Source organism: Perca flavescens, chromosome 11 (assembly GCF_004354835.1).
Source record: "Perca flavescens isolate YP-PL-M2 chromosome 11, PFLA_1.0, whole genome shotgun sequence".
Classification (NCBI taxonomy): domain Eukaryota; kingdom Metazoa; phylum Chordata; class Actinopteri; order Perciformes; family Percidae; genus Perca; species Perca flavescens.
In genome coordinates, this window is record NC_041341.1 from 16,328,702 (window position 1) to 16,352,877 (window position 24,176).

At 40.3% G+C, this 24,176-nt stretch overlaps 1 protein-coding gene across 1 annotated transcript; it reads left to right on the forward strand.

The window, feature by feature from the left end:
- Positions 1-3,426: 3,426 nt before the first annotated feature.
- On the forward strand, positions 3,427-21,122 carry kpna3 (karyopherin alpha 3 (importin alpha 4)). Its single transcript, XM_028591074.1, has 17 exons — positions 3,427-3,624; positions 6,235-6,279; positions 10,780-10,869; positions 12,686-12,715; positions 12,843-12,895; positions 12,981-13,076; positions 14,753-14,838; positions 15,700-15,786; positions 15,883-16,052; positions 16,370-16,414; positions 16,522-16,653; positions 16,785-16,913; positions 17,334-17,438; positions 17,717-17,788; positions 18,138-18,300; positions 19,754-19,848; positions 19,938-21,122. The coding sequence occupies exons 1-17, from the start codon at positions 3,556-3,558 to the stop codon at positions 20,034-20,036; spliced, it is 1,566 nt and encodes a 521-aa protein (XP_028446875.1). The 5' UTR covers positions 3,427-3,555; the 3' UTR covers positions 20,037-21,122.
- The last annotated feature ends 3,054 nt before the right edge of the window (positions 21,123-24,176 follow it).

Genomic DNA, 24,176 nt, shown 5'->3' on the forward strand with positions numbered 1-24,176 from the left:
ACCTATCAATCAAGCCAGACAAAACCAGTCAGGTAGCTGAACTTCAAGCATGCATTAAAGATATAAAATCCTGGATGACCTACAATTTTCTGATGTTGAACTCAGACAAAACCGAGGTTATTGTGCTGGGCCCTAAACACCTCCAAACCTCATTATCTAAAGATACTAAAGCTAGGCCTACTCTGGATGGCATCGCCCTGGGCTCCAGCACTAGTGTCGGAAATCTAGAAGTTATCTTTGATCAGGATATATCCTTTAACGCTTACTTAAAACAAACTTCAAGAAAGAGCCTGTTTTCGACCTTCTTTTTCACCTTTTTTCACCTGCCAAAATTAGGCACATCCACTCTCAAAACAATGCTGAAAAATTAGTCCATGTATTTTGTTACTTCCCGGCTGGACTATTGTAATTCCTTACTATCAGGTTGCTCAAATAAGTCCCTTAAGACTCTCCAGCTGATCCAGAATGGTGCAGCGCGTGTTCTGACAAGAACTAAGAAAAGAGATCATATTTCTCTTGTATTAGCTTTTCTGCACTGGCTTCATGTAAAATCCAGGATTGAATTTAGAATCCTTCTCCTGACCTACAAAGCTCTAAATGGTCAACCACCGTCATATTTTGAAGAGCTCATAGTACCATATTGTCCCACTAGAGCACTGCGCTCCCAGAATGCAGTTACTTGTGGTTCCAGAGTCTCTAAAAGTAGAATGTGAGCCAGAGCCTTCAGTTATCAGGGTTCTCTCCTGTGGAACCAGCTCCCAGTCTGGGTTCAGGGCGCAGACACCGTCACCACATTTAAGAGTAAACTTAAAACTCTCCTCTTTGATAAAGCTTAAAGTTGGCGAGTGAGGAGTTGCAGCGTTTGCCTAGACTGGCGAGGGAGGGTGTGTAGCCACAGTCATGGCGCGGCCCCTCCCTATCTCTGCTTCTCTAGAGAGCTTACATTTAGGGAGTGAGGAGTTGCAGTGTTCGTCCAGACCGGGAGGCAGAGATGGGAAGTAACAAAGTACAAATACTTCGTTACTGTACTCAAGTAGATTTTTCAGATATTTATTTTTGTGCCGACTTTTTACTTTTACTCCTTACATTTTTAACATGAATATTGGTACTTTCTACTCCTTATATTTTACTAATTTGGCTTGTTACTTTAGTTTCAAATAATTTCAGTGGAGTTACCGTTATTATTTTTCGCATCATCAATACCGAATTCAATCTAATTGGATGGGAATATACGTTGATGCCGTTCAAGAATTCACCATAGAATTTGAAAAAACACATAGAGGTAAATGCATCTTTTTTGTTGTTTTCAAAAGCTATTTGTTGTTTGTTTCAGTAACTTTATTAAGTTTATGTTAATGGTCAGTTACATTTGCTTTGGTTTGCTAGCATTTAGTTAAGTAAACCAAGTAACGTTAAGGTTAGCGAGCGTTCAGTTTATTTGAAAATAATCTAATACTAGCTGATACAATATCTGCATGTATAGCTTCATATTAAAAACAAATTCAGTAACTTGATTTAATGTAACAGTGCTGTACTAACGTTAACGTTACTCAAGGCCGTTCTTGTTTTCGAGACCACTTAAGTTAACGTTAACGTTACTTGGTCTTGTCTCATATCAACTTTATTTTGGGCTAATGTTAATGTTTCAAACCTCTCAGATGTAAGTTAAAGGACTCATGTTTGAATTTTCACAGAATCACAATTGAATTCATATCTTACTCAGTCAGAATCTTATTAACCTGGAGTCCCAGTCTCTGTCACAATAATCATACAGTATATGTGATGTTTTAGACCTATTTGGCAGACATCCATTTAAAATGTAGGCAATGGCATATAAAGAGCCTTTTTTTCCATGTCCACTGAAGTTTCCCAGCTTCCACTGTAGTAACATTTGTGTGGTCCAGGTAGCTTTGCATAAAAAATGGTTGTCATTCGCAAGGCTACTTTTACTTTTATACTTTAATTAAATTTCCAAGCCTGTACTTTGTTACTTTTACTTGAGTAAAGAAGTTAAATCAGTACCTCTACTTTTACCAGAGTATTTTTTAACACAAGTATCTGTACTTCTACTTGAGTACGGGATGTGAGTACTTTTGCCATCTCTGCCGGCGGGGGAGGGTGTGTAGCCACAGTCACAGCGCGTCCCCTCCCTATCTCTGCTTCTGTGCAGCTCTTAGCTATGCTGTTATAGTTTTAGACTGCCGGGGGACTTCCTTTGACACATGAGCTCCTCATATGTGGGCACATTCTTGTTACTAACCTAGCTCTGGGGAGCTTGTTCCCCTGGGTCTTTGTTTTCTCGCCTCGCAGTTTTCCCTGGATTAGGGTGGCACCTACAGCTGTCGCTGTGGTCCTGCTTGGCGCCCTGCTATGCCCTGCTACGCCGCACAGTGCCCTACTACGCCCTGCAGTGCCAGCTACGCCCTGCTACGTCATGCTATGTCCTGCTACACCCTGCGTATTTATTGTGACTATAATTGCCACTGTTCATCTTCAACCGGCACCAACAGACAACCGCCCACCAAGAGCCTGGGTCTGTCCGAGGTTTCTGCCTAAAAGGGAATTTTTCCTCGCCACTGTCACACTAAATGCTTGCTCTTATGGGAATTACTGGAATTGTTTGGTCTTTGTAAATTATAGTGTGGCCTAGACCTACTCTATCTGTAAAGTGTCTCGAGATAACTCTTGTTATGATTTGATACTATAAATAAAATTGAATTTAATTACACCCCCCACCCCTAGTCACTACATTAACTAACATCCTGGACTATATAGGCTACCTTACCATTGCACATATTCTATATCCTGAACATTAGCACATTTCCTCACCATTGTTGCACATTCTGCACTAAACCATACAGCCTTCTTTTCTATTGTTAAACAGTTAACTTTTTTGTTTGTATAGCACCTTACAGCTTACAACGTGCTTTAACAGAAGAAACAAAAGCATAAACAAAACATATATACAGAGCACATCAGTACACATACACAACAAAAGAGGGGGCAGCTCTAAAGGACAAAAAAAGAAGAAAGAGAATTCACGAGTAAGATAAGTGGAAATAGCCAGTAGTGGCGATGAACAGATAAAAGGCAAAAAGACAGCATCACATGAAAGCAAGTAAGAAGAGAAGAGAAGAGATTTAAAAGAAGTCAGTGATTCAGCAAGCCTTATCTCCTCGGTCAGTTACATATCGATTATTTATTGTAATAATTTATTGTAGCCTATTGTTATTCTATGTTCTTGTCTGTTGCAGTACTTTCTTTATTGTTTATTGTTCATTGTTCATTTCCTTTTGATACAGCTATGTATGTATGCACCAACCACCAGGGCTAATTACCTGTAAGTGTTTGTTACTTGGCAATTAATAAATAAATAAATTCTAATTCGGATTTACTCCTCCCCTCACTCTGCGATCTGTTACGTAGTTACGTCGTCTTCCTTCCCCTCTCCGGAGCCAGCAGCAGCAGCAACAGCAGCAGCACAGGAGCTGCCGTGCCTCGTCTTTCACGGAGGAGATCCCGAAAGCCGGAGTAATAGCAAAACCCCATACAGCCATGGCAGAAAACGCCGGCTTGGAAAACCACCGCATCAAGAGCTTTAAAAATAAAGGACGTGATGTTGAGGTGAGCTGGCATATACATGCAAGTGTAAACAACATGAATCGAATAAGTTTTGCGTAGAAAACGATAGTCTTTGGGCCTCGTTAGGGAGCCTGGCCCGACTGCAGCTGCCAGCTAACGTAAGCTAACGTGAAGAGTTCGCCATCAAAAGTGCTTATTGGCCTATCTTGTTAACGGTCAATTCCCCCTCGATGTTAAGCTGTTGTGATCATTGTTATGCAGCTAACACAAGTGGTCTACCAATATTCAGAATATGTTTTGTAAAAAGTAAGCGACATGACAGTCGGACCGTTGTAATTGGGAGAATTAGCTAAAAGCAGGAGGCGATGTAGCTGTCACTGCCAGCTAACGTTAACTAGCTAGCTAGTTGGATGGACACCGGTCGCAAGCGAGACTGGGCCTGGCCTGCACCATAATCCTGACATTTGCTATGTTTTACAGCCATATGGACTCAAGTAACACCTACGGTAACTTGTGAACGTCACATACATGTGTCATTATTATTAAAACATCGGTTTAGGCTGAATCACATGGTTGGTCCACATCCACCCTAACCAAACATTGCCCCTCCTTGTTAGCTTGCTAACGTTGTCAAGCAAATAGCGAGCATGTAAAGCCAGGTGAGCCACTAAACAGTCAGCTGGATTGTAATGATGCGAGGATTTTAGTTTTACGGTCTACTTTGATGTGGAACACGGCAAATATTTTATAATAACTTTTTGTATATAACGTTAGCACCTTTTTTAAAAACAGTTTGCTTTGACAGAAAAAGCAAGCCAAAAGCAGGATATCCAGAGGTCAATATAACAACAGCAAGTATGAGTCAATATAATCAAAAACATAAATAAATCGAAATAAAGAGCAAATAAAAAGAGACTACTTCACGTGAACTAACTAAAAATGGCTAACTTAAAAATGTTAAGTTACTGAATTGGAATTTTAAAACATGGAGCCAGCAGTACTATTATGCCTTGGTCTAACGTTTTTAATGTTATCTCGCACATTTCTCAGTGGTTAGACTTTTAAGTTGACATTGCTATATTAAACAAACGTGAAGGACATGTGGTTGCTTCACTGTCACATAATAAACACCACCAGTAATGTTATACCAGGTGCCCTACTGCCAAACTCAGTCCAAAACGCTGGGTATTGCAGCATCATTTAACTAACCAATCTAATTATAAATCTCTGTGACAGCATTTGTCTGTAATGCCCATTGACATGATGACCAAACCATTTAGCAAAGACTGTATTCAGACAAGCCAAGATAAAGGAAGCTAACAGTGTTGGACCAAAGGAAAATGTCAAAGTAACAAATAGTATCTAAACTTGTTAAGGTTGCATTATACATATAATTTATCAAAATGCAACTCTCTCAGACCTCATGGTTTACCACCAAAGACCCAAACAAAGGTATTTCTGAAAATGGCTCTGCAAAATCTATCAGGGTGCTGTTTTGACCCTCAAATGCCTAAAAGCATGGATTGAAGCCCCATTGGTTGTTGTTTTGAAACTTGGAGTCAGTTTGACAAGCACATGGCTACCACGATAGACATACTTTGTGTCCCTGATGCTATTCCAGGCATCTTGGATGTCTGACCTGGGTCCCCTTAAGAGCCTAGGCAGGAATTTGAGTTTTTCTAAATGGATGACTCGGACTACAGGAGAGGAGAAAATGCCAGTTTGGGTTTTATTTATGTAGGTCAGGCTTAACAGATTGCTCTTCGTTCATGACATCATTAGGAACAGCTTTGATTTGCAAAGCAGTAAAGTCTCACATGGATATTATATGGAATGTGTTTATGGCTTAGATTGGTCAAGCATTTCATAATACCATGTCTTTCTTGCCTTGTGGAACTGCTGATTTAATTTTTGAGTATTTATTGTGGTGCCTACATGCGCTCCAGCAATTTAGGCATATATATTCTTATTTTTAGGAAATGTTCATATTTTGGGTACACAGCAAACAACCAACAGAATTAGGCAAATTAAAGTTTACTGGACTGCATTCACTTCTCTAGACACCCAGGCTGGACTGTTATACTGTATCTGATGTTCTGCTGTCTGTTAAGGGACATTTTTGTTTGGGTTAATGTAATGGCATTTATGTTGTTTATCAGTGGTTGGGAGACACCTCTCTGCTCCACAGCCTCCTGAGTTATGACTGTCCCAGATTACATAAGCGGCTATTTAGGATAGCAACATGAACCTCTTCAAACAGTCACAAGATCTTAGACCATCTCAAACTGTTCAGGATGAACTGCAAACCCAATAGACAGTCTTTCCTTGCTTCTGCTGTATTCTTTTGTTTTATATATCTCTTAACTTCATGTGGTGGTTTCTGTTTTCAAGATTCAGTCACAGAATTATTACTAAACTGAAAAGGTCATATACTTGCCCTGCATTTTGAAATGGTTATAAGATCACTAAAATACTTTTATTATTGAGGCGTGCACTCTAATGGAAAACACACAATTGGATGTCTTTTGCTCATATTTTGTGATTTATTAGACAATTTTGTTATTCATGTAACCAGCAATTTTTTTTCTTTTCCACGCAGTAAATGGTTGAATTTCTCATTTGCGGTCTTTCTTTTCTTTTTTTTTGTTGCAGACTATGAGAAGACATCGAAATGAGGTGACGGTTGAGTTGAGAAAGGTAAGAAAAGATGCATCATCTGTCTACACACACATACACCACTCAGTCAAAGTATTATAAATCTGTCTCAGATCCTAGACCATTGAGAAAATAGAAAATTCTGACAAACCATTATATGCTGAGAGCCATTAGGAAGCAACCATTCATTCTATAGATAATAGTTCGAAAACTACAAGATTGGCCATTTAAGTTCATTGTTCATCAACTGGCACCACTAGCCATTTAATTCATTGTTAATGTCAAAGATATTGCTTGACCCTTAAGTGAACTGGCTCAAATGTTAACAAAGCCTCATTCACCACCCACTATTACACTGTTTCTTGCAACTGGCTAAGCATTGGTCATGCAAACTATTGAAAGCCATGCATTTTTGGTTTCCTTTTGTCAGTTCTGTTTTGAGGCACACCTGTTTAATTTCCTCCCCCCATAGTCAGTTAATAGGTAATAGTTAAATAGTTATAGTTAATTAACAGTCATTGTGTGTTAAATGCACACCAAAATAATTGTTGTGGTCTGTCCCTCAATAATCAAGGTATCTTCCAAACAGACACCTTCTAAAGCAATGTGGATTTATTGAGCATTTATGCATTTCTGTTGTTGAACTTCTTAATTTTTGCACACTTTCTGTAATATAATGGTGGAAATTGCACTTTTTGGACTAGCCTTCTTTGAGAAATTGAAATTGCTTGTCACAGGGAAAAAACTGATTTGTTTTAAGAATTTACAGCTAAATAGAAGAGTTAGCACAAACACAGAGCACAAGCTACAAGGTATTATACTTGGCATGTATTCAATTTGGCCAACACAGTATGTTGCCAAATGATGTTGGGCCAGGATGAGTTTTTGTTACCAGGCTACCGCGTTTGTTGTTGATTTGCTGCACTCCCACTGTTCAGCACGGTGAAGGAATTGAAAGGAAAGAGGATGTAGTGCTATCATCTATGTTGATTGTAGGAGCAAAACATGAACAACGGGGGCTTTTAGTAGGCATTGTACAACGAGCAGTTTTGTGCTTATGACATATTTTTTTGGTTGTTTTGGTCCTTTATTCTGCACCATTGGCTAAAAAATAATCAAGGACTATAAGAGTAAAATGCCAATTTTCAGCTTAAATTTGAGGGTGTTAACATCTACATCAGCTGAACGGTGTAGGAATTGTCACATAGATTGAGTGAGTGCATATTCTTTGCATTCACTAAGTGCCAAAGTCTATGACCAATATACATCACAATATGCAGGTGTCTTAATGTCTTGCTTGTTGCAAGGAATATTTGCCTTCATTCTGTTCTTCAGTAAGTGAGACCCATGCTTAGTTCAGGGGGTGGGTTTGGATATGCGCTTTGGATCATTGTACGGCTGCTGCTTTACGATGACATTGCCTAAAGAGATTTTTCTTTTTTTTAAAGATTATTCTTTGGGCATTTTTTGACCTTTATTTGACAGGACAGCTGAAGACATGAAACCCCTTTCAGAGAGAGGGGGGAATGGCATGCAGCAAAGGGACGCAGGTCGGAGTCGAACCCGGGCCCGCTGCGTCGAGGAGTGAACCTCTATATATGGGCGCCCGCTCTACCAGCTGAGCTATTTGGGGGCGCCCTTGATGCATCAAATTTAAACTGAACAAACGAGACATATGCATTAATTCTGCTGTAACCGTCAGCTGTGAGCTGGTTCCACTGGCAGCAACCCAAGCATAAGCACTACCACCACCATGTTTCACAGATAATGCAGTACACCTTGAATCACGTTTCCTCCACACATAATTCTTTCCATCTATCTGTGGACCTTTTGTGGCATCTTTTAGATAGCACTTTGTAGAATACTTAAGAACCCATTAGACTGCCACATAGGGCTGGGCAATATATCGATATTATATCGACATCGATATATGAGACTAGATATCGTCTCAGGGCTCCAGGCTAACTTTTTGCCTTGGTTGTACTGGTGCGCCTAACTTTTTTTATTTAGGTGCACCATCACAAAATTTAGGTGCACCCAAATTTTTCCTCGCGTCGCCGTTAATGCTGAATGGCAATACACAATATATAGCTATGTATTTTTTTTTTTACAAAGTGGGCTAAATGTAAAATTTTAAGTCAAAGCCAATTTTCACAAGGTCTTTTTATTAAAACAGATTGTGATTAAAATAAAATGCAAATACAGGGTTTCCTTTTACCAGTTTGAAAATATACAGCTGCAACACATGTAAATGAAAGTTATCTGAAATGAATAGCCTAGGATATATTAAACAAATGTATATCTCTGAGAAAGCTCCTTCACTTGTTTTCAACAACTGTGCAGAGGAGCGATCCAAACACAGGCACGGCTTTCCAGAAGGAATGGGTCATGTAACGCAACATTAAACCATATCGATATAAATGACATCGCTTCGTTAGTGGAGAGGCAGCGGATGCGAGGACGTTAGGTGCAACGGTGCGACCTAGGAAAAATCTTAGCTATAACCGGTTCAAACATAAACATTGTTTTTGTAGCCAAATACTGTGTAGCTTTCTACCAATGCAAAACCTCACCCTGCTCATACAAGAAATGTTTGATATTAATGTTATTTTGTTAAGTATAATCATGATTTCTGTATGCAAACAAGTCTCCCAGAGTCAGAAGGAGTTGATCCTTAACTTCAGCATGTGATTCGACACTTCAGAGCTGCTTCATTGACTGTCACTTGGAGACAGCCTTTGTGTGTGCTGCGACAGTGCCTGGTGGGATATTTCTTGCTCATACTAATACATTTTCTGGTTTAAAACTGAACAAAAACAATTTAGTGGTCAAATCTTCATAGACTGTAAGCAGATCGTCAAGGTCTGCTGGGTAACATCAGACTTGGCACCTGTATTCTAGTTGTGGGTTGCAGTGTTGTCTGTCATGTATTAAAATCATTGGAATAAGCCTCATTGAAATTATGGTTCTCAACGGGTTGAATACAGTTTAACAGTAGTTGAGTTTTAATAGCTTGTGTTGCATTGTCTTTGTGTGCTTTTTTTTTTTTTTTTTTGTACTGTGAAATCAGTTCTGTCATGCACCCTTTAAACTTGCCGATGGGCCTGAGTTTTTTATTTTCACACACAGCTGGACTCTGTTGTGTTCATAACAGATTAATAGATCAGTCACATCTGGGTTAAGAGTTCTTTGTTTCATTTGATGTGATATCTGACAACGAGAAGACCAATCACAACTATCACTTTTTTTCTAAGTGAAAAAATGTCTTTGTAGATTACACCTGATGACTGAGAAATAAAGCACTAAGATCATCAGATCAGAGTCATCGATAAGGGTTAAATCCACTACAAAGTCCACATTGAGTAGTGGTGTTCCATTAGGCATGAATATCCACAGCACATTTAATGAGCATTTTAGTAAGGATTATCTATTGATAATAGATATTCTATTCATTGTTTCCTCTATGCTGATTTGACTGCGGCAGCCCCCCACGGCAACATATCTGCACCCCCACGGTATCCCCCACTGCTAAAAAAAAATCCTAAAGGAAACCCTGGCCTTACTGATACTGTACATTTAGCCCACAAGTCTGATTTGCATTAGTTGAGTCATATGCTATTTTTCAGAGTTGTTCCTTCTTAGTCTCCTGGAATAGGAAAGGCATATGCAGGTTGTGGAAGAAGAAGGTTCCCTCTGGTTCTTGGAACTGGGTGCCTCACAAAATGATAAAAAATTGAAATCTTGAAACCTTTTGCTCTTAAGAAATGTGTTTTTGACAGTCCAGTGTGGCACAAAAGTGACTCCGTCGAGAAAATGACGGCATGTAAACAGCACATTAGACGGTGGACAGATTCACTTGCAAAGGCATGTTTTGGTATAGGGCCTTCTAAGGTGGTAATTCTAATCAACAAAATGGATACTGTAGCATTGTGCTTCCAGAGAGAGTCTAAGAATAGTGGTAACCAAGCACATTATGTTACACATTATATGTTAAAACATATAACGTCATTGCTATAAAATACTCGTGGTCTCAAGTCTAGCAAATTCTTTTTAGCTGGATCAGAGCAGCAAGAAGCACTGCACTAGCTGATTAGTCATCAGTGACGCACAACAGCATGATGCACAGAAATGTAGGGCAAGGGAATCTCCTCCTACCACTGACTCACATGCCCTGAAGATTGATGGGATGTGTGGGTCTTTCTTCCTGTCTGCATGTCCATGTCTTTTGTATTTCAGCGCTGAATGAATGTGTGCTTGCTGGGGGGTTGCGGAGTGTGTTTAGAGGGTTAAGGTTCAGTGTCCTTCAAAGATGAGTGTGTGTTTGCTTTGTGGACAAGCCTGCCGGCAGATTTCTCTGACTTAGCCACTTATGATGGGGATTTCTAACATGTAGGCTACACGCCAGAAAGTAAAAGTTTGGGAAAGAGCAATTGTTTTTGAGGTAGGCCTATATTCACTGTCACTTTAAGAAATCATTAATGCATTAATGAACCCTTTCATCTCATCCCCTCATTGCTTTTCTTTCTTTTTTCCTCTTGTCAGAACAAACGGGATGAACATCTACTGAAGAAGAGAAATGTCCCGCAGGAGGAGAGTCTGGAGGACTCTGATGTCGACTCAGACTTTAAAGGAGTAAGTGTGTGTGTGGGTGTGTGTGGGGGTGAGGGTGTGGGGTTAAAATCCCGGGAGCAGTGTATTTAATTCCAACTGCGTGTGATACACACAAGTAGCAGTAGCTGAACAGCTTCAGTAAGAATAAAATGGAGAAAGGTCTGTTTTTACTGGGATTTCCTCCCAAATGAAAGCATTCACAGTGCTGCGTTTTCATGTTATTAATGTTGTCTGTCAGTAATAGTTATCATTTCAAACTTCAATGGGCCAATTCACCTACATTACAAAAAACATTTTCTCCTAAGGGGAGACTGAAAGTTCATTCTTGATCTTGGAAAAAACAGCGGACTTAAAATCTCACCACATGGTTTATTTACTGGCTGTTCTGGAGCTTTCAATCATGTCACACATTCTTTATAAAGATGGAGAGCTCGCAATTGTCAATTTCTGCCACCACCCTAGTACAATTACGGTGAATGGGATTTTGTTTGTGCTCCTCACAGCAATGAAAAATGATCTTTGAAAGTCTTTTCCAGAAATAATGTTCCACTTTCTCAAGATAATCCACCCAACTGAGAAACAAGTACAATGTTTCTAGAAACACAATCTGCTGTTTTTTTTTTAATATATATTTTTCCATGAAATGCCATCAACCTTCATGGAATTGCTTTGGCATCAAAAAGCGCAGAGACAAATATCTTAAAACTAAAGCAGATAATTGAAGGTCCTAGGTCCAGAAGGTTGCAGTTCTCTCTCACTCTCTCTTGCTGCTATGTTATTTAAGGACACCTTCTAGTTTCTCCACAAGAGATAATAAGCTGTATGTGGGCAATGCGCTGCCCAAGATGTATTTATCGCCAAAGTGGTTGACTTCAGATTATATTATTTTAGAAGAAATTATGAGAAATGGCCTGCAGAGTGAGCCAATCTGGGCATTTTAATCACAAATTGAAATTGCAGTCTCAATTTGTGGCACACAACAGCAGTAATAGTGAGACAGGAAATGTATAGCATTGATCAAAACCTGGATGACTGTGTGCCACCACAGATTCAAGATGTTTCATCCAATGTTATTGTTACCTCTTCATGTTAGTTCTGTGTGTTAGACACAAACACACTGTTATAGTCTCATTAGAGCTGTGTTGAAAGCTAATGCTATCATTTTTTGATAAACTGGTGAGGTTTTCAAACTTCAGCGCCCTTAGGTTAGTAGAGAGACTTATTTTAATCAAAAATATCACTTGATTCTGAAACAAGCTAGCCTGGAAGTGGGGTGGTACTTCCACAAACTATTCTTTCAGCCCTACTGGATGTTCAGAGTCACAACAAGCAAACAGTAGGGAAAAGAGAAGGTGCAGCTCATTGTAATGTCCTTCATCCTTTTCAGTTGAAAGCCAGCAAGAATTTTGCATATTCTACATTACTCATTTTCATGTCAGATACCAAGGTGCAAGCTTCTAAACTCTTTAACATAGACATGTAAACAAAAAGCACATTTACATAAGTTTAACATATTATGTAAAGTGGTGTTGATCAAGAGTAGTTACATTTTTTTAGTTCTTCTGCAAAAGTTTTTAGAATATCTGCTCATGTTTTTCACTATTTGAATCCATACAGCACCCTGCATATTACATTGTAAAAGTTATATCCGAGCAGCAGTTTATTTGTATCACTACTGCACCGTAATGACATGAGGGAAATGCACTGTTTTGGACTGTTGTGCAGTCGGCATCTGCAATTGACTGTTGGAGTGGTTCACATTTGATGATGGAGTATACTTAGAAAATTTTAACTATGCCTGCTAATATTCCTTTACATTTCATTTCTCTTCGTACAGCAAAACGTTACGCTTGATGCCATCTTACAGGTAACGATTCAGTGAAGTCTTCCATTATAAATTTGCCTTTCCCAAATGTACCACCAGCAATAGCTCCTAAACTGTTGAATTATGCTGTGCTGACATTTATCATGGCCTTCACTTCTTGTCACTACAGAACGCTACCAGTGATAATGCAGTTGTCCAGCTCAGTGCTGTACAGGCAGCCAGGTGAGTGACTGACAGAACACACATATACAGACTCCAGCTGTTGCTGTTTTTTTTACATTGAGATATGTTTGTTGCCCTTTGTTAGAAAACTGCTCTCGAGTGACAGAAACCCTCCTATCGACGACTTGATAAAGTCTGGGATCCTGCCCATTTTAGTGAAATGCCTGGAAAGGGACGACAAGTAAGTCTTCTTCTAAAACAGTTTGTTTGTCTTCAGTGTTATTTCTCTGTGACGCGATGAACTGAGTGTTCTAGCTGTTAAGACTGCAGACTGCTGTGATGGATTACTGGCGCTGCTACATCAAGTCTTTGCTGCAACAGAGGCTGTGTGCGTGTGTGCGTGTGTGCGTGCGTGTGTGCGTGTGTGCGTGTGTGCGTGCGTGCGTGCGTGCGTGCGTGCGTGCGTGTGTGTGTGTGTGTGTGTCCCAGTCCCACTGTGTCCACACGTGAGAGTATGTGGGGGCACGCAGGGCAGTTGGCTGGTCCTCTCAGTCCAGGCCAAGCCAAATATAACAGCATTCCCGTCTCTCGGAGTTCCCAATTCCCAGGACCTTGTGTTCACTGAGGGGGTGGGGGGGGGGGGGTGGATGAATAGTTGAGGGGGAAGAACTTGTATGCAAGAAGTTGTAAGGATTCTACCATGGCAACAAACAACAGATTGCATCATGTTAACATGGAGCACCATCCTGTGTTGGACATTTCTGTTATCTCTGAGTTGCAAATGCAGCAATGCAGTATAACCAATGTGCCTCCATCAAGAGAAAGTAATTATCTACTATGTTGCCATGGCATTATGGCAGAAAGCCAAGCCAGCTCAGCCTAACGACATCATGAGGTACAGAACCACAATGCAAAGTACAGCATGAAGAAGTACCATTGTACGTAAACAAGAATAGTTAGTCTTCAAATGAAATCTGTGAACGCATGATAGGGCAGAAAATTAAACTGTTCTGTCCACAGGCAACCAAAATGGCTGGTTATATAAGAAAGGACACACACCCTGTTTACTGTTTTGAATCTTAGCTAACACTTAAGACACCAGTAGGAAATCAAGATCATGGCTCATTGCTTGATGAAATATTTAGTGGAGTAGATACTTTTTTTTTTTTTTCCTTCTTCTTTTTTTAGGCATTCATTAGTCAGGACAGCTGTAGATATGAAATAGGGAGAGAGGGGGGGGAACTACATGCAGCAAAGAGCCACACGTTGGAATCGAACCTGTGGCCGCTGCGACAAGGACCGAGCCTTTGTATATGGGGCGCATGCACGTAGACAGACTTAACACCACTTGCCGTGATTTACTAGCATTTGGCTGGTGGGTGGTGTGAGGATCACTTGCAACTTTGTGATTTCTAATATTTTATGTTGCAGCATTTTAAAAAAATAAATAAAAATAAGTCAAGATAGTTTTCCCTTTTGAGCACAGCACTGGTTAGCCAAACAGCACAAATGTTTTATCCACCACATCAACTCTGTTTTCACCAGGATTTCATATGGATAAACTGATTTATGAATCTTTTTTAAAGAAACTAGTTATGAAAAACTTCACTATGCTCCAATAAGTAACAAACTTTTGATTAAAATAAGTTTAAGACGCATTGCTCTGGAAAGCATATTTAGTACTGGAAGGCCCAAAACAGAAGTGTATTAGGTGCATGGGGGGAAATATAAAAATCAGCCTTGAAAAACAGTTAATGGCAGATGGGATTTCAGGAAGTCTTCACATTAATATTTATTATTATTGTTCCCCTCCTTTTTTGTCCCACTCTACTATGGAAACTAAATGAGCTTTCTAAATGTCTTTTAACTGTTTTTGTTTTTTTCCTAACTGTTTTTTTTATGTTCTCTGTCCTGCAGCCCGTCTCTTCAGTTTGAGGCAGCTTGGGCTCTGACCAACATTGCCTCTGGGACGTCAGCACAGACTCAGGCTGTGGTTAAATCCAGTAAGTTTCACCCCACATTCTGTCTTCCTGCAGGCTGTGTTTGTATACTGTCTGCAATCTGCCAAGCTAGCATGTTTATTTGTTTTTCATTTAATTGAGGCCGTAAGTCATTTTTAGGGGTCCAAGCCCGAGGGGGCTGGAGGCCACTGGATCCCTATTAAAACTGCTCAGGTTTTTATTATTCTTTAAGGTTTTTCCTGGCTCAGAATGTGCCTTTGGGGGGGAAACTTATTAAGTGGGGGGGTCCTCCCCCATGAAATTTTGAGCGTCAGGGGCAATTTTAAAAGGGCACATTACAGTAGCTTATCTCAGCATTCCAAGGGACAAAATCAACAACATAAGCAGCACGCATACTGTACATCAACCCACAAACATAATCCATAGCCACACTGCACAACCACACACTACATACTACATACCACATGTCATCATTCATCACATAGTAGTGGTTATAAGTTTAAATTAAAAAATTCTTAAGTACTTTCTTGTGCTTCAATTAAAACCAAAATGCTTAAGATGCTGTAAAAAAAAAAAAAAAAAAAATCTGTTGTATGTATCTATGTATGTATATGTGTGTGTGTGTATGTGTGTGTGTGTGTGTGTATATATGTTCATAAGTCAGTTATCATTCATAAGCTGGACAGCCCTCGGGATGAAGGTTGCCTTCCTCCTCTGTGTCCGGCAAAGCGGACAGCAGAGGAGGCCACCTACAGGCTGTAGGTGGCTGTAAACCTACTTATGTTTAGATACAAGAGTTGTGGCACAGTCATGGGTTAATTTAATGTGGCTTTTATTGTGACTGGATTTTCACAATCGGTCACTTTGGGCAAGTATTTGATATTCTGATGTTTGTGTATCCAGATGCAGTGCCCCTGTTCCTGCGACTGCTGCACTCTCCCCACCAGAACGTATGTGAACAGGCAGTATGGGCTTTAGGAAACATTATAGGTAAGTAGTGTCATCTAATTGAAGTGTGTACCCATATATACTGCTTGGATGCAGCTGTTGAGAGTTATGTTGACCTCTGCCCCCTTGCCTACCCAGGTGATGGTCCACAGTGCAGGGATTATGTCATCTCCCTGGGCGTGGTCAAGCCCCTGCTCTCTTTTATCAACCCATCAATCCCCATCACCTTCCTCCGCAATGTCACCTGGGTCATTGTTAACCTCTGCCGCAACAAGGATCCCCCGCCACCTATGGAAACTGTGCAAGAGGTGCGTGCGTTTGCGTGTCTGCATGCGTGCATGCTTCATGTGCCAGACAGATGGATGTGTTGCAGTTGACAGTGTCACTGCAGGCTGAGTCACACAAGAGTTTTTGCTGCGCCTTTTCAGTAGCCAAATCAGCCTCATCACCCAGGGGAAAAGCTCTTAAAGCAACATTTGAAGTCTGGTTTTGACAGCTATTCCTCTTTGTGATTTTCTTTTTTTTTTTTTGCCTTTTTACTCTGCTCTGTTTTTGCATTCATCTGATCCATCTATTCCTCCGCCTACATCCAACCCACTCACAACCTACTTTTCTTTCCCCACAGATTTTGCCCGCCCTCTGTGTGCTAATATATCACACCGATATAAATGTAAGTATCAGAGCGAGGGGTGATTGTCATTTTGTATTTACTGATTTTAATAGATTGTAAAGAAAAATGACTTGCAGTCTTACGAGCTTATGTTTCCGCATGTTCAGATCCTAGTAGACACAGTGTGGGCTCTGTCCTATCTGACGGACGGGGGCAATGAGCAGATCCAAATGGTCATTGATTCTGGAGTCGTTCCATTTCTTGTGCCTCTCCTCAGCCATCAGGAGGTCAAAGTTCAGGTGAGACTTTGTTTTATTGATTGAATCCATTAGTCTTTGTCTACAGTAAGATGACCATTTCACAATTTTATTAGAATAAATTTAATCAGCGTATTTATTTATTTATTTTATTCTTTGTCTTAAAACTGCAGACAGCAGCTCTGAGGGCGGTGGGTAACATTGTGACAGGAACAGACGAGCAGACGCAGGTTGTGCTCAACTGTGACGTCCTCTCGCACTTCCCCAACCTGCTCACACACCCTAAAGAAAAGATCAACAAGGTATCACCATCAGTTTTCATGTGTTTTTTTTTTTTAATTTATTTTGTAAGTCTGCCGGTTTCTTACGGCTTAGTATGGAAATAGGAGTAAGGTGTCAGTTCATTACATTTATGACAACTTTAGGAGAGTCGGAAAGTATAATATCTCTGGAGCTGGGTTGTTGTTAGAGCGGTGCTGTAGCTAGATTATATAGACTGATGACTGTAAAAGACATGGAATCGGAGGGTAACACCAGAGTTTGAATTTGATTGAACTGTGTAATCCAAAAATTATTTAGAAGGTCAATCATCTGCTACATTCCCTGTTTACTAGGTCAATGAGAGTAATGTAGCGGAATATAAATGCACGGTGAAAGAATATCCGGGGGTGTGTGGAAGATATAGAGCAGGTTTTGAGCATTTGTGATTGGTCTGTTTGCAGGAAGCAGTCTGGTTCCTGTCCAACATTACAGCTGGGAACCAGCAGCAGGTCCAAGCTGTGATCGATGCTGGGCTGATTCCTATGATCATTCACCAGCTGGCTAAGGTTTGTGCATGGTGGACGAGCAGGAAATGCATCCCTGAAGCTTTATGTTCTCTATTCTTTATATTCAGTTTTCTGAACAAATGGTATAACACTCGGAAAAGCATAATTTTGGCATTAATCCTATACATTATGTTGCACGTTTTGTAGCCAGAGAATCAAAACCACTCTTGATAAAAATGGATTGAATGCAAATGTGGCCTAGGATTTTCTGTGTTTCGGCATTTTTGTAGAAAAGAGCTGCTATGTGCACATCTTAGTGACAGCTTGTCTCTCTACAGGGTGACTTTGGTACACAGAAGGAGGCAGCGTGGGCCATCAGCAACCTCACCATCAGTGGGAGAAAAGACCAGGTGAGCTGGGCTTTGGGACCAATGATGTAGAAATCTGGAGCTCGTTTGAATTAATTTACTGATACCATGAGGGATTTATTTTGTTTTTATTCAACATAAGTGTGTTTATTTGAACTGCTGAAACCCTACCTAGCATGTGAGTCAGTCATATAATATTCCGTAATTTCAATAGTAAATGTTTAACTCACCATTTCACATTTTCTTCAAGAGGCAGAACTGTCCCCATTATTGAGGGGTGAAACTAGGCGATGTTGACTTGAGTGAAATACCAAGGACATGTTCCACACTTGTAACCATGTACCTGTGTTGTAATCAAGTATGGATGTGGTGTGTGTGTGGGTTTGTGTAGGTGGAGTTTCTGGTGGAGCAGAATGTCATCCCCCCGTTTTGTAACCTGCTGTCGGTAAAGGACTCACAGGTGGTGCAGGTGGTCCTGGACGGCCTGAAGAACATCCTCATCATGGCAGGGGACGAAGCCAGCACTATTGCTGAGATCATAGAGGAGTGTGGAGGTCTGTATCTGGATGATGGTTTCCCTGCATTATACCCCAGTCTGCTTTCTTCATTTGTTTTAATCTCTTTATACATTAAAGGTGCAATATGTAATATTGTGTGTAATACTGGCAGCTAGCGGTTAAAATAGTTACTGCACTACCAATTCAAAATACTGGAGAGTCGTTTCCCCCGCCCCCCTCCTGCCCAGACTCGAAGTTCACGGAGGTTGCCAGGCTGACACCGCAGCATTCACAACAATGTAGCTGGACGCTTTTCTCACATAGCCAGACATTACTCCACAGCACAGCAGAGTAGCTAACGTTAGATGCTGGCTATATTGACAGTCATAAAAGCCCGTGCTCACGTGGAGCTCTGTAACCAACTAACAGACACACTTTTTTGGCTTAAAATTACAGTATGAACCGCTAAAAACACAACAACCTCACTGTCCTCTCCACACGCCAGTCAGGCACACTTCCTCGGCTTAGAATTACAATACGAAACGCTAAAAATACCACTACCTTGCCGACGGAACACACTTCATTAGCTTAGAATTACGGCAACAATTGCTAAACACACTGCAAACTCATAGTCTCCTCTTTCCGATTTACAGCCCCCCTCTCGTGGCTTAAAATAACTCACCGTTGTCGGCTCCAGCCGCTGAAGAGGCTACACGCTGTAAACAGCCATGGGCTGCTTGCCTGGTCCTCCCGGTAACGTTAACAGTTAGCAGGGTTAGCATGGCGGCGTTAGCCAGGACCAGTCGGGATCACTTTACTGGCTATGTCTCATTTGTTTTTGCGAGTAACCAACTCGGGTACTCTAGCTATATAATTCAATGTGAGTACACAAATGTTGAAATGACAAAAAATGCCCATCCCTAGTAGCTGTGATAAATTAGCCTGAAGCTAATGCTTACATGTTCAGGAGAAAATAAGCCAACTCTGCGTCCTTTTGGGATCTAAGCTGTCTCCATCTTTCAAATACATCTCCAATATTTACCAGGGGGTTGTTACGTCTCTGGTCAAGCAACTGTTAGAAACATGCTGTTTTCTTTTTTTATGTCATGTAGAAATCTATCTCCGTTGATCCTGTTCGTTTGTTTGCTGCTTTCATGGCTGTACTACCGTTACAGCTGTAGCGCGCTGGGTTTACGTTTTTACAGGTATATCTGGCAACTTGGCCTGCCTGTCAAACTGGGCCATGGATAACAATACACAGATCAAAACATAAATTCCGTCACGGAATGTAAATTTCAAAAAGAAAAAATACTGAAATTAGCATTGTTGTCAGAAAAGATAGTATTTCAGTTTAACATGTTTCCTTAATATCTGATGAGGCATTGGTGTCATTTTTGGATTTATTACAGTACAAATATTACATATTGGACCTTTTTAAATGTGTTTTTTTTTATTGGGAAAATTGGTTAATAACAGGAAATAATGTTTGTCATTGTTTTTCATTTTTCAGGTTTGGAGAAGATAGAAAATTTGCAGCAGCATGAGAATGAAGATATCTACAAACTAGCCTTTGAGATCATTGATCAGTACTTTTCAGGAGATGATGTAAGTTTACCACCAGTGATCATAGTTTGTTTTTCCTGCTCGTACGCCAACTTCCTGTGCCGTGATCTCAACATATCTGTCGTTTTCAGATTGATGAAGATCCAAGCTTGATCCCTGACACCACTCAAGGAGGGACCTTCAACTTTGATCCAGCTTCCAACATGCAAACAAAGGAGTTTAATTTCTAAAAGCCAGGATGTTTGGTTCAACCAGCTGCACAGGTACTCTGTAATCACTCCAGACATTCATCCATCTCTCCTCAAACCTGGCAACCTGGTACCGAAGGATTTACTTCCCATCACTTCAACAAGGAAACTCACCACTGAAGGATTTACCCACCCCACCTCTGCACTACGGGGTTATTTATTTATTTTTTTTTTTTTTGGTTAATGGTCATCCTTCACCAAACATGGCAACCCACCATAGGAGTCCTGGTCTTACAACAGGCACTATTAGCATCTGGCAGCCTGCATCAGGAGGGTTGTCAGTTTTCTCTGCCAGTGCTTTGAAATATCACACAAAAACCACAATAAAACCAGAAGGAAGAAAAAGCCTTCGTGGCAAGATTTAATTGCCAAATATCTTCACTAAGACAAAAACACAAGCACATTTCAAACACACATATATACACTTTTTGACACTTAGGATTTGAGTGCATACTTCTGTTAGAAGCCATTGTATCACTTATGGGGAAGAAATACTGCTGTTTGTTTGTGGTTTATTTTTGTGCTTTCCCTCCCCTGGATTGTCCTCTGGTGTTACTTCACCTACGTGCACGCACACTGACATACAAGTACACACGTCACCACACTTTATTCACACAGATTCCCGATAGCCGGGCACCCCAATAACCCTCTCTCACCCAGTTTAAAGAGTTAATCCCAGAGCTAAGCCATGATCAACCACGGACCACCACCGCCCTCCCAGGGGGGATGAAAGGGCTCCAAGGCATAAAGAGGACTCCGTGGCACACTGACTGACGGGACTTCTTACTCAATGACGTCACTTTTTTTTTTAATGTGACCTCCGTTTAATTATCAACATTTGTTTAAAAAAAAAAAAAAAAAAAAAAAAAAAATCATCAAAAATGTGAAGAAAATGCCATTATCTTTTTAAATATTTTTTTGCTTTTTTCAATACATAAAACTGTAAACCCTGCTAACTGCCTGCTTGTGATTCAGCAGAGCGGATGTCAATACCTGTCACGGGAGGAAGCACATTTAGGCGAAGGCGCAGAGACTTAAGAGAAGAGGAACATGTCTGCTGTAGCGTTTACCCCCAGCTTGGTCACGTCCTGTGATCCACTGAAGTGTTTGCTTGGGACTCCCCTGTAATGTGAAACTTGGAAGGAAGGGGGGGGCATTTAACAAAACAAAAGTTGAGCTAAAATCAACCCGAATTGCTTACCTGACCTTATTTTAATTCTTTTAAATGCTCTCTTCAAACAAATATTTTAGGTTCATGTTTCAGCTTCTTCTGGTTGAGTCTGTGGAGCTTCCATATGTCTGTTTTACTTTTTACTTTTCTTCAGTCTTATGCACACGTCTGAGAAGGCATATTGATGTCTGCCTGCAGAAAGGGACCTATACTCCTTAAAGACTAGAATTATATAACGAGTACAGGTCCTGATTACAGTACTTAACTACTTTTCGATGAAAAGGTCACATGTCATCACTCAATTTGAATAATTGTACAAAAATGTGATGTGTATCTCTCCTTGCCGTCTAATGAATTATATGAATATATTTACATAAAGCCTGTACAAAGCTGCTGCAGCTGACAGTCATTGGATGGACGATAACCTTACTGTCAAAGATGGCTGGGGAGGGGTTTATTTTGTTTTTGTTGAAGCAATATTTCTTTGTTTCAATGTTTTTATTTTTGACTTGCATATGTATTGTGATGACATGCTGATGAATTGGAATAGGCTGTTTTTTTTTTTTTTTTTTTTTTTTTTTTCTCTCTTCGTAGTGGTGACGGGCTGTTTAAAATGTGCCGTCCCATGTCCCAGTTGGTGTATGGGTGAGGGTTCCATGTGTCAAAGTTTGAACCCGACCCTAGCCCTGGTCTCGAAGACTCTGATCCTCTGGTTGGCTGCTAACTACTGAGAGGGGGTCAGGACAGGTGGGGTGGGGAAGGGGTGTGGGAGGGGGATGGGTCATACTGGGGTTTTAAATATTGGGTTGGGTTGTTATGAGCAGCCCAAGCTTGTTTTTGGGACTAGCTGTTTAATACTGAACAAAACTATAGAGAGGGTGTACAGTCATGAACTAGCAGACTAGACCGAGCCACTTTAAAGATTTACAATTTTGTTGCCTTGTATCTGAATTGGATACAAGCTTATGTTTGTTGCAAGATTTTTACTTGCTAATGAAAAGTTGTTTTAAATAAAATAATAGGAGAAGAGCAACAGACAGCGTTTTGGCCTCTGATTGTTTATATCTTTTTATAAATTTAAGATTGAATTCCTCTCTTTAAGGTGGCTCATTGATGCTTTCAACTCTTGTGCATATTAAAGACAAGAATGAGTTGAAAATCATTGTGCCTTTTGTTTTTCATTTCAACTAAAACTAGGTTTTATTGAATAGAAACGATTCTTTGAGCAACTGGAGAATTTTGGAGTTTGCCATGGGAATGGTCCATGCTGCTCTCTGCTGTTGAGAGTAACTGCTCCCCTCCAATCTTATTCACTGACCATTGTAACACACCATTTCTCCCACTCATTTACCCCACAAATAATCATTGCCATATTTCAGGGGATTTTGATATCATCTCCTCATCTCACCCTCAGGACATAATCTGTGTTTCTGATCCTAACCAAAATAAACTTGCTGTTTAGCCGTTGAATCCTTCGTGCTTGCAAGTGTTGTGATTCACACGTACAATAGCTTTTAGTCAAATTGTAGTTGTATGAGTGGATGTGAAATAAGCTTTTAACAAGTATGGGATTCAAGTGTTCGCGTGAGCGAGAGAAACCTTTCCCCCCTTGAGCTCGTGAGTTTTTATGCTCTGAATTTGTTGTCACGTCCTCTCCATGGGTAGAGCAAAATTGACCATCATAGCTGGTGAAAGATAAATCTTAAGTACTCTTACTATTGTTTTTCTGGCACATCCTTTACATTACAGGTGAGATCTGTCAGCATAACAGGACGGCAGTCATTTTCTACTTTATTCTTCTCTTTCTTCAGGTGATGTTTGTGAATTTGCCCAACAGCCCGGGTACATCAACTGCACAGTTTCATCAATTTGCACAGGGCAAATTAAAAGCTAAAAATTAGGTTACAGCGGACACTTCAAATGTCACATTGTGAAATGAACATGTTTATTTTGTAAGTGGCACAGTTTCCATTGATTCGAGGTCAATGATTAACCTATACAGTTAATGTGGTTAACTCACCCTGCAGACACTGGATGTGGGTTTATTTATTTGGGTCTGTATTAATGAAACGTGCAAAATGGGGACCTCTAGCTGAGGCCTTTGCAGCGACCCGGGTTCGAATCCGACCTGCGGCCCTTTGCTACTTGTTATACCCCATCTCTCTCCCAACTTTGCTGTCTATCCACTGTCACTCTGAAATAAAGGGAAAAAAGACCCAAAAAAAAATCTTAAAAAAAATGAAACGTGCAAAATAAGATAACTGGCTTCCAAATGGAACATTAACACAGAGTGATCCAGATTTAGCAGGCCCCAGGTTTACGGTTGGCGAGGTATATGAAATACAAAAGCAAGATGTAACCTGAAGTGATCAAGCATTAAGGCAGCTTTTTAATTTTTACCTAATCGTTAGGTCCTATTTTGTAAGTCTGTGTAAAAAGGCTATCTTTTCGGTTATGTGTATTTTATGCTTACATGCTGCAAAAAATAAATGTGTGTTACATTTTTTTGACCTTGGAAAAACAGCAATTACACTACAAGGTCTACTTAGCTGGAGCTTTCTGTCATACACTATCTTCCTCTGCAGATAGGGAGTTGTCATTACAAACGTGTGTGTGTGTTCATGCTTTGATAAATGGATGGTTATTGGCAGAATTATGTAGTCAGGAAGGGGTTTATGCTAAGTTGGTTTCTGGGGCTTTTGGCAAAAAGCATTTTTTTTTTTTATTTGATTCCCTCCAGACATAAAAAAAATGGAGCCCTTTTTTTGTGTTGAACCACTGTTTTCACTGACTGTGCGCTAAACTGATTTTATCAGGGATTTTATGTGCAAAACATTAACAGTCTTGTAGAATGGATTCAGAGTAATCCATCTAGTCTGAACTCCTTCTGCAATCGATTATTCTTGTCTTCTAATCACGTGACACCATTTTTTTATCTCCTCACTTCCGCA